At 38.5% G+C, this 18431-nt stretch overlaps 2 protein-coding genes across 2 annotated transcripts; one reads left to right on the top strand and one right to left on the bottom strand.

The window, feature by feature from the left end:
• Window positions 1–164: 164 nt before the first annotated feature.
• Window positions 165–3157, bottom strand: NDUFB1 (NADH:ubiquinone oxidoreductase subunit B1). The gene is made up of 3 exons (XM_027885319.1): window positions 3061–3157; window positions 1618–1762; window positions 165–488 (listed from the first exon to the last, which is right to left on the bottom strand). The coding sequence occupies exons 2-3, from the start codon at window positions 1755–1757 to the stop codon at window positions 452–454; spliced, it is 177 nt and encodes a 58-aa protein (XP_027741120.1). The 5' UTR covers window positions 1758–1762; window positions 3061–3157; the 3' UTR covers window positions 165–451.
• Window positions 3158–3168: 11 nt separating this feature from the next.
• On the top strand, window positions 3169–17164 carry CPSF2 (cleavage and polyadenylation specific factor 2). The gene is made up of 15 exons (XM_027885318.1): window positions 3169–3287; window positions 3813–3998; window positions 5440–5599; window positions 5683–5788; window positions 7289–7418; window positions 7748–7863; window positions 8421–8608; window positions 9040–9330; window positions 10414–10514; window positions 10854–11054; window positions 11675–11827; window positions 12361–12586; window positions 14045–14344; window positions 15165–15299; window positions 15402–17164. Exons 2-15 carry the CDS (start codon window positions 3850–3852, stop codon window positions 15492–15494), a joined length of 2349 nt encoding a protein of 782 aa, XP_027741119.1. The 5' UTR covers window positions 3169–3287; window positions 3813–3849; the 3' UTR covers window positions 15495–17164.
• The last annotated feature ends 1267 nt before the right edge of the window (window positions 17165–18431 follow it).

The following is an 18431-nucleotide window of genomic DNA, read 5'->3' as shown; positions in this document are numbered from 1 at the left end:
ACATTCTAGGTCTATGTGAAGTATTCCTTTGAAGGTTAGTTCATAAATTAGGGGATGAGCCGCTGCTGACAGAAGAAGCCAGGCAGGGCCAGCCTAGCAGCTGGCCATATAAAATACATTCTAATACATAGATTCCACACCACACAGATAAATAACAGCATAAATTATTTTTGCATAGCTTTTCTTTATTACATAATTCTTCCTCCTCACTTCCAGAGTACAGGACAAAATGTTCTCAACACTTATGGACTAATGGAATTTCTGGAAACCTATAAGTCATTTAATTAAATCAGCTTCAAAAAGTAACATTGGGAATTAAACTAGCACTGAGGAATTGCAGGTGTCCTTTTCTGTAGTATGCTCTCAGGGTAAAAATCATAATCCTGTTCTTTCAACATGTGAGATAAGATGATGAATCAAACAAAAATGTCTTCCATTTCATCAGCAGCTCTTATCTCCATGTCACCTCTTCCCCAGGCTTCAATTCCCTGTGTAGAAATAAGAAAAACACAGTGAAAAGACTAAAATCAGGATTTTTTGATAGAATAGTTATTAATAAATGTAATTTATTCTACAATAGCTTAATTTTGAGATTTATGTATAAATTTAACTTTTCTTGCAATAGTTGTCAGTTAAAAATCTTTTAATACTGATAAACTTCTTTTATTTCCAAAGCTTGAACAGACTGAGCCCTCTTATTTCCATTCATTTAAATGATAGCACAAAACAGCTGACCTCTAAGGAGTTAACAGACTTTTAATTAGATCCATAATGAAAAATTCTATTTCTTTTAAACACAACAATTCATTACTTTAGCGGGAAGAGAAGTAGGAGTGAAATCAGAAGGTATTTTTGCAAGACGCTTAAACAGTATCCCAGTTCACAGCAACTCCCGTAAAAAAAGTGCTAAGGTACCTGTGGGTTGGATTATGTCTTAAGTTTTCTTTCTTACTCAAAAATTTAGGTGAGACCAGAGTTGAAAAAAAAAAAACAACTGCAAACTGATATTATTCCTATTATTAATCCATACTGTGCAACATGATTTTTCTTCTCATTTTGCTAACCTTATGATCTAATACAGAATTAGAACTGACATAGATGAAGCAATGTCTGAAGTTCTCTAATCTAAATTTTCCCTGAGAAGTCATAGCCAGTAAACCCAAACTCATCAGTGTATATAATCACATCATTCAGTGAAGATATAGCAGTTGCCCAGAGAAGTTCATTGTGAAAATCTTGGTTACTATTTTTAATAACATTCATTTATTTAAGTATTTAGTTAAAAAGTGACGTGACAAATTTAAGACAGAAAACTAAAATTCAAGCACTGTTTCCCACTGAACTTTTAGAGAGAGACAAAATAGCGTTTTACAGATTTCATGACTAGGATCTTGACAGCAGTTAATAATCCTTTCTTTCCTAACAAAGTTGGCTCCTAAAGACCCAATTTAGTGACCTAAAACACTTCATGAATGCTATATGAAATTTTTAGGGATTTCTTTCCTTTAATATTTTGACTGTTGGGGGTTTTGTTCATACTTAAAACTCTCAAAAAGAACACAGAAGCACTTTGAAAATAACTATATGTACATATTTAAGAGGCATCATAAAGCAGACCTTCTATATAATAAGCTCTTGTTTCTGAAGGTTGCCAGTTTTTCATCATTCCATCTGTCCAAATAGCATCCAATCACAAATCCCAAGGGAACTAAGATGTGGACCCAGTGATCACGCACAACTTGTGGTAAATTCACCATGACTGCTAGAAAGAAAAGCATAACAGGTAAGAGTTACTAATAAATCTGCACATGGAAACTGTTGCATACTTGGCACCTTTACTCTCACTTACTAGGATTCTACAACCACATAATAAACAAGAAGGCCATCACACACTTCCTAAGAGACATGTGCTGTTTTCAACCCATACCTGTGTTTCTTAGAAATAATCCTAATTAACTCTTCACCCTGGGAAAGAGGATTTAATCCTAAAACAGAGAGAGAAATAGAACATCTCTGTTTAAGATATCCCTAATGAAATAGTTCCATTTTTAAAGGTTCTAGAGCAAGCTACCATTAAAGCAACTCTACACAAGTTTGCTGTTCTGTAAAACAGAACACATCCAGGTAAAAACAAACACATCTATAATTTAAATTCCTGTAGATGGATGCCTTATTACCGGTATCAAGACTGAAAGACAAGGTGCACGTTCAGCAGGGAACTGACAGATAAGGAAGGACATTTCTAAAATCACAGAATCGTTAGGGTTGGAAGGGACCTCTGGAGATCATCTAGTCCAATCCGCCTGCCAAGGCAGGGTCACCTAGAGCAGGTGACACAGGAACGTGTCCAGGTGGGTTTGAAATGCCTCCAGAGAGGGAGACTCCATGACCTCTCTGGATTGCCTGTTTCAGCGTTCTGCCAAACTTAACGTAAAGTTCTTCCTCATGTTGAGGTGGATCTTCTTGTGTTTGAGTTTATGGCCATTGCTCCCTGTCCTGTCGCTGGGCACCACTGAAAAAAGCGTGTCACCATGCACTTGGCACTCGTCTTTGTGATATTTATATTCATATGCACCCCCTCTCAGTCTTCCCTTCTCCAGAACAAACAGGCACAGCGAACCTTTCCAACCCAACCGAACCCTTTCAGGTTCGGGAGTTAAGCTCGACGCCACGGCCGTGTCCCACAGCGCCGGGCCCCGCGGCCGGACAGACACCAGCGCCGCCGCTCCCGCTGTGTGGCGGCCGTACACCCACGTCCGGCCGAGCATGCGGGAGGCGCTGTCCCCGCACCGACCCCGACGCCAGCCCCGAGAGGGGCCTGGGCCGCGCTGCCCCGCCACAGGGCCCCGCCACCGCCCGGCTCCGCTGCCCCCGCCAGCCTGGGACCCCGCCCGCTCCCGCACGGCCCCGGCCGCAGGCGCAAGAGCATCTTAAAGCTTCAAGGTTGAGGCGCCGCGTCCCGGCCGAAGGGGTTGGGGACAGCAGGAGGAGCTCCCGAGGAAGTGTCACGGCGGTCCCAGCGCGCCCCAACCGCCCCCGCCTCCCCGGCCCGGCCATTACCGCCGCTCGCGCGGGGACCGCCGCGGCCGCTCCAAGGGCACCGGGAACGGGCGGGCTGGGACCGACCACGGGCCGCACAGGTTCGGGGGGGAGCACGTTTCTCCCCCCCGGCGGGCTCGCGGTGGTGCCGCCCGCCACCCTTCCGCCCTTCGCCCCGCCTCCTCCTTCACACCTCCCGCAAGATGGCGGCGGGCGCAGCGCGCGCCGGGCCGGGCTGAGCGCCTCAGGTAGCGGCGCTTCCTCCCCGTCCTCCGCTCCCTCTTCGTCCTCTTCTTCGCCGACTGCAGCGGGCGCAGGGCTCGCACCCGGGACGCTGTCCCCACCCGGCGAGACTCGCCCCGGCAGGCCGGGCCCGGACTGCAGGGCCCGGCGGGCGCTGGACCCCCGGACCCCCGGGGCGTTGGAGGGGCCGCGGCCCTGGGTGCGCCATCCCCACTGCCCCCGTCCGGCCCCGGGGAGCGGCTGTTAACTGGGCTGCTTCTTGCGACCGTTTTTGTTTAGTTGGCTTTTTAAGCTGTATATAGTTCTGTATTGTAAAAAAACCCCAAACAACAAAACCCCTTTTTCTAATAACAGAAGACTTATAACGGTCGAACGTTAATATTTGAGACTTAACTGATAACCAGCAGCTGTATTGAACACTATTAACACAGTTACCCTGCATATTTTCAGGAACGTATGAAACTAGGTCTAAGTAAATAGACTTTTTACATTGTGTTAGTCAATGAGACATTTCCTTCTGCCCCCTTCAGATTAGTTCTTCTGGAGATTAAACACTTGGAGAGGAAAATGACATCGATTATCAAGTTGACTACGCTTTCAGGGGTGCAGGAGGAATCCGCCCTTTGTTATTTGTTGCAAGTAGATGAATTTCGTTTTCTTTTGGACTGTGGCTGGGATGAAAACTTTTCTATGGATATTATTGATTCTCTGAGGAAGTAAGTAGTTCAGTTCATACACACCTTTTTATTTTTTTAGTAGGCCTTGTCCTGTCTTGAAAGTTTCCAAAATTCCATGCAATGATATGTGTATGCAGTGTTAAATCCAAAATTGTTCTTCTGTTTTTTGTTTGGTGTGTGTTTCATGTGAAGGGAATTACACTGCTGAAGCCTTTCCAGTAAAAACTTGGGATTTTTTCTTGTCAGTCCAATTAGTTACATCTATTAACTGTAATTCTTAAACTGCTCTGTGTTTGTTTTGGCTTGGATGTTTTGTGTTTTTTTTTTTCATAAATGTGACACTGCAGAGTTTATGGGACACTGACCTTGGCTCTAAACTGATTTAGAATGATTTTAAATGGAAGAAGCCAAGTGTGTGTAGGCTGAATACAAAGTGGTTCAACTCTTGCCTTTTGTTTCAAAACAGTTTTCCTGTCAGTCAGGAAAACGGCTTCTGCCCTCCAGCTCTGCAAAGGGAATGGAACAGCCGACAAAACAAAACCCATCTAAACTTTAGTACTGAACTTCTGCAGGTGTCCAGCAAGCAGCTTTGCCAATTACCAAGTTAGGACTGAAACTAAAAGCTAAGCTCTGTGATGCAAGTTTTACAGATTCACTTTTCTGGCGTTGACAGTCTTGCCGTGTTTGAAGTCTTTCAATGGAGGATTCTTAGGTGCTAAGGATAATTTATAACATTTTTTGAGTATCTGAGAAGCAATTAGATGAAATTCACTTTTTCATAACAGCCATCAAGAAGAATGTATGTGCCCAAGTTACTATGCAAGGGAACAAAAAGCTTTCAACTCAAGTTGTATTTTCATTTGTTACGTATGTTTTATGCCCTCAAGTTTTTCAGTTATGAAATGCAGAAAGTTATTAATCTGAGTTCTTATTTTATGTAACACTTTGCAGGGAAAAAAATCTGTTTTTAAAATTAATAACCCCTCCCCAAATGATGTGTCACTTTTCTTAAATGATGTATGTGATCTTTTTTTAAAGAAATAGATTCTGATTTGATCCTTGTCAATTTAAGAATTGTTGTGTCTTTGGTTCTTTTAGATGGTCTTTCTCATCAGAAGAAAAGTTGTGGTCTGTTTTTAGATGTATAAACAATTTGTAGCACACCTGCACTGATAGTATTATTGGTCCCTCAGTTAATTTACTTTCTGGTGTCCACATATATATTAAAGGTCTTTTTAATCAGGAATCTGATGTGAAATTTAAATCTTTCAAAAGTCACTTGAATTTTTAAGTACTTGAACATTAGGAAATACCTGTAACTTTTAATTATGATTTTTAAAGCTTTGTCCAGCCTCAAAGGGTTTCAGTTTTGTTGTTTGGCATTCAGACTGTGTTTGTATTCTCAAAATAGCTCTAATAGGAGGTACATAACACCACTTGGAACTCCTCTCAATGGCTTTTGTTGTCCCTGTCTTTATAGGCATGTACACCAGGTTGATGCTGTTCTTCTTTCTCATCCCGACCCTCTACACCTTGGTGCACTTCCATATGCAGTTGGAAAAATGGGGTTGAATTGTGCCATTTATGCAACTATTCCTGTATATAAAATGGGACAGATGTTTATGTATGATCTCTATCAGGTACATTTAAGTTGATACTTTACGACACAACATCTTTGTTATAGTGGAGTGTTTGAATGCTCTGTACCTCTTTTTTATTTTAGTCCCGCCATAATACTGAAGATTTCACACTCTTTACATTGGATGATGTAGATGCAGCCTTTGATAAGATACAACAGCTGAAGTTTTCTCAGATTGTGAACTTGAAAGGTAAAGTTGTCTCCAAAGCCTCAAGAAATTACTTTTATTTAAAGGCAACAGAGTCATTAAGAGTTAAAGTAACATTTTTAAAGTCAGTAAGTTCTGAAATGTGTATATGGCAGTGCTGATTGAATTAGCCCTGTGTCAGTCTGTATCAGCTGAATGTTTGCCTCAGTAATTGTATGGAGAAATGGGTAGAATTTTCACTTCATGGGGAGGAGGTCCTGTCAAAGCATGTTGGGAAACATTTGTTTCTCTTTTGTTTTCTTGTAACTTTTCTTGGAATTTGCTCGTGTCTATCAAAAGCATTTACTTATGTTTAGTGGTAAATACCTCAGAAGTCTTCATAACCAGTAACACAAAGAAAAGTTTTCTATAGCAGGGATGTGTTGCAGAGATGAAGTTACAGCATGTGGCTGATTTAATGAGGAATCTTCACTGACTCAGTTGTACTCTGTGTAGTTGATTCGTAGGAACTGTGGCAGCTGGAGAATCAGGAGGTTTTCACTCTCGTTGAATGTAGAGATCAGAATGAAATGAAAACCCTCTTCTTGAACAGGGACACATACAAGCTGACCACTGCCACTTTGCCTCTGAAATGCAGTAACTCACAGTTCATGAATGGCGCTTGCCAAAATACTTACCTGGTTCTTTGAAAAATAGAAATAGGATGTAATCCTGAAAAGAGGGCTGACCTCTTCTCAAGATGTTTGTAGCAAGCCTATGTCTGTGCTGCCAATTTTTACATCTAAAGAGTAATTTTAGTATCCAGCTTTTTTTTTAAACAACTAACTTTTTTCATATTTAGTGGAGATGATTTGAAAAGACTAGATGGAGGTATTTGAGAATATTATGTTTAATTTTTAACTACTACTGTGCACTTCATGCAGCAGAGTCAGTGAATAATGGTCATGAGTGGTCTAGTTTAATCTGCCACAGGCTGGTATCAGTGACAAGGAGCAACAGCACATTAAAAAAATGCATCAGGTACTGAAAAGTTCTGTCATCTCTGACTTCAACACATGAACACCTTTCCTGCTGTGGTTTGACTTGTGTTTGTCATTCTGGAAGACTTCCTGACTGTGTACTTTCTATAAGTTTCTCTAAGTACCTCAACAGTGAATGATGCAGTAACCATTCATTGTAGCCCTGGAGAGGGATCTGAGTTTCACTAGTGCACTTGCTTTCAGGTGATATGTTTGCTTTATAATTTGCTATTGTTTAGGTCTATAGTTACAGCAGCTCTGCAGTGCCTCTCAGTATTGGTGGGAGGTGGAGGGAGGAAGTGGTCTGCACTTTAGTTTCTTTATTCTAGAGGAAATAGAGAAGTGAATTACAACAAATTTTGAAGTTACTGATTAGATGGTAAGGACAGATATTACTGCTTTTTCCTACTTCAGTTGACTTTTTGTCTGAGTAATAATTTAGGTGTTTGAAGTTACTATCTCTTGTTCAGAAAAATGGGTTTTAATACATGTAATGTACCTAAAATACTGAAAACTTTTGTAGGCAAAGGACATGGTTTGTCAATCACACCATTGCCAGCTGGTCACATGATAGGAGGCACAATTTGGAAGATTGTCAAGGATGGAGAGGAAGAAATTGTTTATGCAGTTGATTTCAACCACAAGAGGGAGATGTAAGTTCAAGATAGCAGTGTGTCTTTTGTGTTGTGTTAGGTATGCATCATTCAGTGTGTGATAAAGAGGAATGGAAGCAGAAGTGCATTTCCAGTTTTAGTAAGACCACTAATTTGGCTTGCACCAAGATTAATTGGTTTGAAACAAGCATTAGCTCTGGGTTTCTTTATTCCATTCATTTTTATTTTTTTGTGAGTTTGAAGCAGGAAGCATTCAGCAGCTGAGAAGTTTGATTTCTGTACATGCAAATATCTAGAAGCTAGCTGTCTTTTTTTTTCTCACAAAATAGAAATGCAAAAAGTGAGATTTTTGCTTTTTTTTCCCACAGCCATCTGAACGGATGTTCCTTGGAAATGTTGAGCAGGCCTTCATTGCTTATTACAGATTCATTTAATGCTACTTATGTACAACCCAGGAGGAAGCAAAGGGATGAACAGCTTCTGAGTATGTATTGTTTGGACTTGAAAAATAGCAGTAATGTGGTTTATTAGCCACTGCAAATTATTTTTCTGTGCAGAATTCATCAGCATCTAAACTAAGAACCCATATTAAAATTTAACGAATTTTGAATTACTCTTTTCTCATTGTACTGATCCTGTGAGTTAAATGTTTTCCTAAAAACAACGAACCATATTTGAAAGCAGTGCATTTTACCCAGTATTGATAAATCGCTTCGGGGATTTTTCAATTACCTTCCTCAGCACATTCTTTTTTAAAACTCCATTTTACTGATATTTTTTAATTAAAAAAAAAAAAACAGAAAGAAAAAAAATAAAGGCAGTGAGATCTTCAGATAGAGAAAGCTCCAGTTCTCTTTAATTTTGGTGGAAATGTGGCTTTGGATGTCTTCTGAAGTTCAGTTCATTTCTATGTTCAGTATGCTTTTGATTATGATTGCTAGTGTGGTATAACAAACAAAAAAACCCCAAGGTACACCACAAACATTCTAACTTTGGTTCAAAGTATAAGTAGGCTTTTATTTTGTTTTTAATTCTTCTCAGCTAATGTTTTGGAGACTTTACGAGGTGATGGAAATGTATTAATAGCCGTGGATACAGCAGGCAGAGTTCTGGAACTTGCTCAGCTTCTTGATCAGATCTGGAGAACAAAAGATGCGGGGCTGGGAGTCTACTCTCTAGCACTTCTGAATAATGTCAGCTACAATGTAGTGGAATTCTCTAAATCACAGGTTTGTTTTGGTTTTACAATGCAACTATGAAGAGGAATGTGTATGCAAAAGGTTTTCTTTTTAACAGTAAAAAATGGCAAAATATTGGGGGGAGTGTCTTTATTCTGTAGTGCATATTTGTGTCTGAGTTCTTTTGATCAAGTAACAGTCTAACAGTCCAGTCATGGCTATAGATGAGTTTCTTGATACTCATTTCTCTTTTTATCACAAGACTTGTTAGCATAGTTTATAGCTGTTTAAAAGGAGGACTTAAGTATTTGTTTGTTGTAGAGTATTTGTAGGTGTTGTTTATGCTCATCATTATTTCTACGCTTGCTGAGAAGCATTGGTGTAATCATGAGCCAACTGCATCCTGTACTTCACATTGTGTTTGTGCATTAATTGTAGAACTTGTATTCTTACAGATAACTCTTTGTTACTACATATTTTAGGTCGAGTGGATGAGTGACAAGTTGATGAGGTGCTTTGAAGACAAGAGAAACAACCCTTTTCAGTTCCGCCATCTCTCCTTATGTCACAGTCTGTCTGATCTGGCTCGAGTGCCTAGTCCAAAAGTTGTTCTTGCCAGTCAGCCTGACTTGGAGTGTGGGTTTTCTAGAGATCTTTTCATTCAGTGGTGCCAGGATTCCAAAAACTCTATAATTTTAACTTACCGCACTACACCTGGAACATTAGCACGATTCCTGATTGATAATCCCTCTGAAAAAGTTATAGATATTGAGGTAAGAATTGTCTCTATATCTCAAAGTTTTTATTGGCCATCTGGGCGAATGTGGGCAAAACTGAACTTAAGTTTCCTTTTTGATCTGAGAACGCTTCTAATGTTGGAGAGAAATCTGAAACCAGTCTGGTGCACGTTTAATCTGTTGTGGATAAATGAACATGAAAATTTGTCTCATATTGGGAACTTTTTGATGGTGTGGCAAAATTAATACTCCATTGAACTGAGCATGAAGTTCCTTCTAAATGTTTATCTTTAGGCAACACTTCACTTCCTGTTTTTGTTATAATAGAAAAAAATCTGCTTGCAGTTAGTCTATCACCATATACAATGGATTAGTCTTGCTGGAAAATACTCCTGGTTTGGGTGAGGGGAGAATCAAGTCAAAATAGTGTAATATATCACACCAGGATTAGAAAGATAAGCAAACCGTAGAAACTATAACACAATTTTTGTTCTTGCTTTCAATAATCTGTGTACCTGTGTCTACTTCTCTCTGGTAAACCTCGTTAATTTGTGGGAGCCCCCTGTGATTGCAGTGATAATTTCAATCCTGATGAAGCAGCTTTATTTTAGTTTTAGATTTGACTGGAAGCATTGAATTACAGTATTAGATTATTACTAGAATTTAGTTTAATTCAAAGTGACCTATATTCTAATTTGATTTTCAGAAAACAAAAAAACAAACTTACCATTGTTTTACCAGCTAGTATGACTTAGCCAGATTCTTGTGGTTTGATGTTACTGGTAGGAAAATTAAAAACCACTGGTCATCTCAGAGTATTTGCCTTCACTTACTGGAGAGAGATTTCCTGAAGGTCTTTCAAGAACTTTTTGTAATGCTTAATTGATTTTAATATTTTTAGAAGTGCTTTTCTGTTAACATAGACTCTATTGATTGATATAATCACGATGTTCCCTTGCTGATGTGCTGCACAGTTGCATAATCTTGTCTTGTATGTGACATACAAGTTGTACTTACCCTTGGTACCTAAGTACAAATATTCTTAGCAGCAGTATGTAGGAGAAGTATTAAAATCATGTCAGCTACTCACAATAACATTAATTTTAATTCTATCTGCAGTTGAGAAAACGTGTCAAGTTGGAAGGAAAAGAACTTGAAGATTATCTAGAAAAGGAGAAGCTAAAGAAAGAAGCAGCTAAGAAGTTAGAGCAGTCTAAAGAGTAAGTATTTGGTGTTCTTGCATTCTGCTGCAACGATCAGAGTTGAGATTTCTCTGATCATTCTGCTCCTTATACTGTTTACAGGGAAAAATGAAAATTATAGCTTTGGTAGACTTGTGTGGAGGCACTGAGGAATCGGGAGGGGTTGTCTTCAATCTGTTGTTCTGACAGGCCCGTTTCACCTGCCATTTGTCTGTGAGATCTTTCTCCAACACATAAACTGCCCTTGGTCTCAGTTAGTGTTATGTCAGCTGTTATTTTCCAGTCAGTGTGTTTATGTAATATGAATCCTGAATTAAACAAGAAGTGCTAGGGGGTTTTTTTGGAATGTCATTTCAGGGCAGATATCGACTCCAGTGATGAGAGTGATGCTGAAGAGGATATTGATCAGCCAACTGTACATAAGACCAAACACGATTTGATGATGAAAGGTGAAGGTAGCCGAAAAGGAAGCTTCTTCAAACAGGCAAAGAAATCTTATCCAATGTTTCCAGCCCCCGAAGAAAGAATTAAATGGGATGAATACGGCGAGATTATCAAGTGTGTGGTAGAAATGTATACTAACATATAGCAGCTGTGAAATAATTAAAAAATAGAAGTAATTAAAAACCAAAATCATCATTTTGTCTCTTTTGCTGTACTGTTATATACTCTTTCCAACTGCTAAGTCTCACAAGAAGCTTATGATAGGATTGAAGCTGCAGAGTGGTGATCCATGATCTGTGTTCACAACTCTTAGGATATATTTTAACTCCAGGCCTTTTTTTTTTAATCTTAGAAGATTAAATTTTTTTTAACCTGACTTTTTTCTGCTGTAAATTACACATATCTTGATAAATTTATGAGGAGAAAAAATGCTGTTCATCCTAGAAAAATCTAGTAATATTTGTCATCTCTGCATAAGGAATACTTGCTAGAAATTCTTGACTTGCTAGTATTTCCCAAGTTATTAAAGTTCTTTTTTTAAGATAGGAAGGTGATATTTCCCAAATGAGCTCTGTTCAAGTATGGAAATAGTGTAGGCAAGCATAATAAAATTGTTGGCAATAACAGTTATAAAAAATCTCAATAGGATTAGTCAGCATTGTTTGTTTTTATGTTAGATAGTGCTTTGGTTTTACTCTAAGGCTATTAAAAGCAAAATGCCTTTCATTCTTTAGGCCCGAGGATTTTCTAGTTCCAGAACTTCAAGCAACAGAAGAAGAAAAAAGCAAATTAGAGTCTGGTTTGACAAATGGAGAGGAGCCTATGGACCAGGATTTATCAGATGTTCCTACCAAATGTATTTCTGCAACAGAATCCATGGAAATTAAGTGAGTGACTTCGTTCTTGTCAATTCTGCTCGAATAGTGGCATGGGTACAGTGTGAACTGGGTAAAAGGATAGCTTGGATTTAAGAAAGGGGGAAAGGACTTGCTTTTTGTTTATTTTTCCCCTGAGCCAAGTTTTTTACTAGTCTTTCTGGGAACACAGTAGAGTCTTATAGTTCCCCCCTCTGAAGAAATCTGGTTTGTCTGATGGAGACAACTGGAAGAGGTAGAACAAATGCTACAATAGTATGTTAGCATAGATTCTAAAACATGTTTTGTTAAAAGGATAGCATATTCAAATATGCTTATGTTATAGATAACTGTATGATTGAATTTTGTAAATTTATAGTGTTAAATACACAGTGCATGCTGATATTTTACAACTCTGTATTTTACTCATCCGTAATATACCTTGTGCTGACAGCTTTTGCTGATGTAGAATAGTTTAAAAATATCTTCTGTCTTTAGACTAAGCACTCAAAGGTTTAATCTCTTAAACTAAAAATTAATATTCTTGGGTTTTTAATTCAAACTAGAGCCAGAGTTACATACATTGACTATGAAGGGCGTTCAGATGGGGACTCAATTAAAAAAATCATTAACCAAATGAAACCAAGACAACTGGTCATTGTCCATGGACCACCTGAGGCCAGTCAGGACCTTGCAGAATGTTGCAGAGCTTTTGGTGGAAAAGATATTAAAGTTTACATGCCCAAACTTCATGAAACTGTAGATGCAACCAGCGAAACTCACATTTACCAGGTAAGGAACTGGAATTCGTTCGCTGTGTGACTGCTGTGGATTGTGCTAGAGCTGTACTGGCAGACTCTGATTTGGCCCTCACTTCTTTGGGAGAGGAGAGGAGGTACTACCTGTGTGTGCAATTGGTTTTGTGTGATCAAGGCATTAATGTTTTTCTGTCTTCTTAGGTAAACATTCTTCTGCTGTTTATTATTCATTAGCGTTTGAAAGGTTAAACATGAGATCAGTGTGTTTTTACATGTAGTGCAAAAGGCAAGGCTGGTGTCCATGGGAACGTCAGTTTACTTTACCGAGGTATTAATAAATGTATAATGCCTTTATTTAGAGTACCATTGTATACTCGTTGCAATTCAGGATTTTCTTTGAAATCTGAAAGGGAGCCTTAGAGATCAAAGAGAAAAAAAATCCTTCATACTTAAACAGTACCTAAGAATAAATATGTGAAGTTAGGAGCAAGTTAACAATAAAAATAAATAAGACACCCATATCCCCCCAAAAAAGCTTATGTGATTAAACTTGAAAAGTGAGCTTGTGGTAATGTATTGCTCTGTGCTAACCATGAAAATTAAAGCAATGTATTAAGTCCTAAATAAGGAAACTTGGATAACTTTTGTGAATTTTGTAAAAATTGTGTATGGTCCCAGTTCAGTTTTTGAAGTTGTTTAGAGGGAAGTGTCTCAGAGAAACTTTTTGCATTAGTCCTTTATTCCTTTGTCCTTTTAAAGTTAGTAGAAAAACATTGGTGGAATTGTTGAAATAGGTACTTCTGCTTCTTTCCAGAGAAAAATCTGTTACCCTGTAGGAAGCAGAAAATTCAGAGTTGAAACAGCTTGTTTTCTGCGTTTTGTCTGTTAGTTGTTGATGGGGTTTTTGGTTTTTTTTTTAAAGCTATGGGAATTGGTAGTATGTTAAAAATGACACAGGAGAAGTACAGTGGAGACATTGAATTTGAAAATAATAGATACGAGTGAAGCATCAGAATTGCAGTGTCTTTTGAGTGGACTGTGCTGCAGATGGGTAGTTAGTTGCTGTATCTTTCATACAGTTGCAGCCTTGATTCCACTATGGAAATTGTGTCCCATCTTAGGTGGAGAACAGTCTTTAAGAGTAGGGCTTAAAGTCCTCGAGTGCACCAGAGGAGCCAGGGTAAAGTCACTCCAAAGTCTGATATTTACAAAATCCTTCCTTACGACAAAATATTAATTGTCATTACTTGGAGGGTTGAAATTTGGAACTGCTCTTCAGTAACCTAAATGTGTCTATAAAAACTTTCCATGAATTTGCTAAGACAAACTAAGGAACTCCATGGCTGCAAAAAAGGTTTCTGATTTTTTAAAAAAGAAATTAATGCTCTTGCTGTAAATTTAGCTCAGGCTTGCAGTCATATATATTCTTTTTTATTTTAACCAAGACAAGAAAGGTATTGATCTGTGCTGCTTTTATTTTTGTTCAACGCAGGTCAGGTTAAAAGACTCTCTTGTCAGCTCCCTGCAATTCTGTAAAGCCAAGGATGCTGAGTTGGCTTGGATAGATGGTGTTCTGGATATGCGGGTTTCAAAAGTGGATACTGGAGTCATTTTGGAAGAGGGAGAGTTGAGGGAAGATGAAGACTTAGAGATGCAAGTGGACGTGCCTTCTTCAGACTCGAGTGTGATTGCGCAGCAGAAGGCCATGAAAAGCCTCTTCGGTGACGATGACAAGGAGATGTGTGAGGAGAGTGAAATCATCCCTACTTTAGAACCTCTGCCACCTCATGAGGTACAGAAATGATGCTGATCTGATTATTTTTTTATGAAGAGCTCTGCATTAATTTGTGTTTTTCTAGTGCTTAGCTGTGGATACTGATCTTAGCTCAACTGGAAGCCTAACTGAAACTGGGTTTTCATGTTTTGTTTTCTCTTTGCTAAACCTGGTTCTGTGCTTTGTTCATATTTTATGCTTATCAGTGAGGATGGTCTCACATCTACTAACAGTGCCTAGAATACAGTGCCATGTATTTATGAAGAAAATACTTTAATTAGCGTATTATTTGGTGTTTAGTCACTTTTGGATTTTACTATGTTTTGTTGGTGCTGTGGAAAATATATACTTGAGATACAGATCTTTGACATTCATACATCTGCTTCTAGTGATTTGAGAGTTCATTTAATTTAGCTTTTCTATAAATTTGTCTTTGCCCAAAATACTTTGCATGTGAGGAGATATCATTTTATCTTTTTGTTGAATGATTCCAATGCTTTTTAATCCTAGAGTTGCTTTTTAAGATACTGTCTCACAGTCCTGAGTGTAGTCCTTTCTAGGAGCTAGGTAACTGTGGAGACAAACCTAAAGTCTGTTCAGATTCATGGCAACTATCACAGAAGTATGTACTGATCAGCAATACAGCTTCCTGCAGCTATGTCCCTGGCATGGCATGACATGGCTTGGAAGAGGGGTCTTCATTGTCAGCTTTCCATTTGTCTTCAGTAATTTATAGTCCTGTGGTCTAGGCCACACTGCTGCCTATGCAGTAATGAGATCTTTGTAAAAATGGAAGGTATTAAATAGAATTATTAAAATTGTGTGTGTTGTTTTCAAGGTTCTTGGACATCAGTCTGTGTTTATGAATGAGCCAAGGCTGTCTGACTTCAAGCAGGTTCTCTTGCGAGAAGGCATACAAGCTGAATTTGTGGGAGGAGTGCTTGTGTGCAACAATCTGGTGGCTGTTCGCAGGGTACGTGTCCTGTATCTCATACTCTTTGGTAAACAATATTCTGAATGAAAATTAAGTTTCTCAGTGTAAAGCTAATAAATCAAAACATGTCTTTTGTTACAGACTGAAACAGGGCGCATTGGATTGGAAGGCTGTCTCTGTCAGGACTTCTATAGGATAAGAGACCTTTTATACGAGCAATACGCAATTGTCTAAGGAAAGCGATGCAAAGGTGTTTTCACTTGAACTTTTACAGAAAATGGAGATTTCTCCCAGTTCTGACATTTTGTAGTTTTCTAATTTATACAGGGAAACCTAAGTCATAAAGAGCAGTTAGCCACCCTGAACATGTAAATAACTGCTACTGTTTTCCTTCTTAAATCCGTTGGTACATTCCTTGTTGTTGACTTTCAAATTGTTGCGACTTGGCATCTCCCACATAACACCTTATAAATGAGTTTACAATTATGAACACTTCTCAGCAAAGGTTCAGTTTGTCAGGACGTGTTCTGGTTTCATAGATTCCCTGCCAAAGAATACAAAATATGTAAAAGTCATTCTTTTGTTCTAAAATAAGATAAGATAGGCAACTGTGGGTTTATTTGGTTTTGTTCATTTTGTTTTCTGTGTGGTTGTTTTTGCTTTGGGTTGTTTGGTTTTTTTTAACAAGTTTGATTTAGAGAACAGTCTTGAATATTTTTTTTAAATGGAGGTTAGTTGAAGTACGTTAATAATAGCCCATTTAAAGCTAGACTGCCTAAACTTTCCCCTAGTGTTAATCTGGCTCTATCTTAATGTTGTATCTGCTCCATCTTACTGATTTGTTCTCAAACTGCATTTTGTATTCTATGTAAAGTATTAATCTGCAAGATAAAAAAAGTACTTACAAGAGTAATCTCTAAGAAGATTGGATAATATTTTCAGTAAGTTTAAAATCCAGTAATTGTGCTTCAGAGTAACTTCTGTACAAACTTACAGAATTTGTTAACTCCTAGCTTTTGCCATGTTATGCAACTATAAAATTGTTTCTGAGTTCTAATTGGAATACTTTCCAAAGTCTAGAGCCTTTATCCATGCTCTTCTGTTTGTTCAGAGTGCCATGAGCCAAGTTCAGGAAGATCCTTTATCTTGAAATCTTGAGTTCATGTGATGTATTTAATGGTTCTGTGCCATGTTCCGTTCTAGCTGACAGTGAGACTTACTGGAGCTGCTGATGCTGGGAACTGACCTTACTTTTTTAGGGGAAGATGAGCACAATTTTGAGTATATTAATTTCACAGATATTAACTTACGCAAACAAATGGCCTCTCAAGAGTTTATTTAGTTCTTTTTTCCCCTGTCTGTGTGTGAAACACCGGCTTTGGCAGTGGAGGGTTGCTTTTTTTCACATAAAACAGCAATGTGTTGTCTTTGTCTATGTTTAAATAAAACCTTTGGGAAAAGTGACAAAAAATAGCCATGTGGGCTGTCAGTGGAAGGATAATTTACTTTGCAGTTCATTTGTGACAAAAGTTTTCTATCTGATCTACAGAGTACTTAATTCTGTTTGAAATAGTAACTTAAAACTGAAGACTATGTTAAATAAAAAAAACCCCATCTGCTAGAACAATATATTAAAACTGTAAAAAAACTTGTAATGCTGAGTGAGAATGTATTTTGTTACACGAAGAAAATCTTGGCTAGGGATGAGTAAATGGCTGAATGGTGCATTTTTTTCCTTAACAGTCTAGAAAAATGGCTATTTCCCTTATATTGAGAGCCAGAAGTTTGTAGAAATGCTCTGGTTTTGTAGCAAAGCTATGAAAATCTATATGATGTTGGATACTTGTTGGTGAATACTATTGTATTACTATTGTTACTGATGCTAATTAACTTTTATAAAGTGAGTTCCTTTGTACATAATCATATTGGCTTTAGGACTTTTAGCTCGAGGACTTAGGATGGGAAAAGATAACACATGCCTGTATGGAATATACTAATAAAGAAAAAAACCCTTAGGAAATCAAACTAGAAATAATGCTGTTTTTAAGAAAAGGATAAAGACAGTGCAGTGTGATCATAAACCTTTCTATTGGTTTTGTTTAGTTTTCTAACCTATTTATACAAGTTAAGCTAAGATCAACAAATTTTTAGTGTCATCAGTCACTAAATTGTGTGTTCTGACAGAGAACCCCAAATTAGTGCCATCGCTGAGGAAAAGGCTCAACTATGAGCAAAGCAGCTAACTGAGGATCTGAATGCTGTATGATACTCTGTTTCATGGCTTTTACAGATGTTTTCATGGTTTTAAAAAGGGTGTGTTGGGGAAAATGATCTCACAGTTAAATCTGATGAAGAAATTTATCCAGTAAACAGAATTTTAGGTCAGAAAACTCTAAGAAATCAGTGGTAGTTCAAAATGAGATAATGAAACTAGATATAAGAATCTATAAAATTGCTTGTTGAAATATATTTTTAAAAATACTTCAGACAGTCCTAAGTCTTATCTTTGCTTGAAACTCTTTGTGATTGGATAGGAGATGATACAGAGATCAAAATTTCATAGAATCACAGATTGGTTTGGATTGGAAGGGACCTTAAAGATCATCTCATTCCAGCCGCCTTGCCATGGGCAGGGACACCTTTCATTAGTCTGGTTGCTCAAAGCCCCAGGCAACCACTTCCAGGGATGGGGCATCCCCAGCTTCTCTGGGCAACCTGTTCCAGTATGTCACATCATTTGTAGTGAAAATTTTTTTCCTAATATCTGGTCTAAACTTGCCCTCTTTCGGTTTGAAGCCATTCTCCCTTGTCCTGTTCCTATATGCCCTTCTAAAAAGCTCCTCTCCAGCTCTCTTTCAGGCACCCTTTAGGTACTAGAAGGTGCTCCAAAGTCTCCCCAGAGCCTTCTCTTCCCCAGGCTGAACCACCCCAACTCTTTCAGCCTGTTTTCATAGGAGAAGTGCTCCAGCCCCCTGATCATCTTCACAGCCTTCCTTTGGACTCACTCCAACAGGTCAATGTCCTCCCTGTGCTGGGGACCCCAGAGCTGGAATGCAGCACTCCAGGAGGGGTCTCACCAGAGCAGAAAAGAGGGGCAGAATCCCCTCCCTCGACCTGCTGGCCTTTCTTTGGATGTAGCCTGGGATACAGTTGGCTTTCCAGTCTGCAAAA

The sequence above is a fragment of the Empidonax traillii genome, unplaced genomic scaffold, assembly GCF_003031625.1.
Source record: "Empidonax traillii isolate 1590-97213 ecotype Southwest subspecies unplaced genomic scaffold, ASM303162v1 scaffold164:size861626, whole genome shotgun sequence".
NCBI classification, from domain to species: Eukaryota; Metazoa; Chordata; class Aves; order Passeriformes; family Tyrannidae; genus Empidonax; species Empidonax traillii.
The sequence above is the reverse complement of the archived record's forward strand: the minus strand, read 5'-3'. Positions and strand labels throughout refer to the sequence as shown.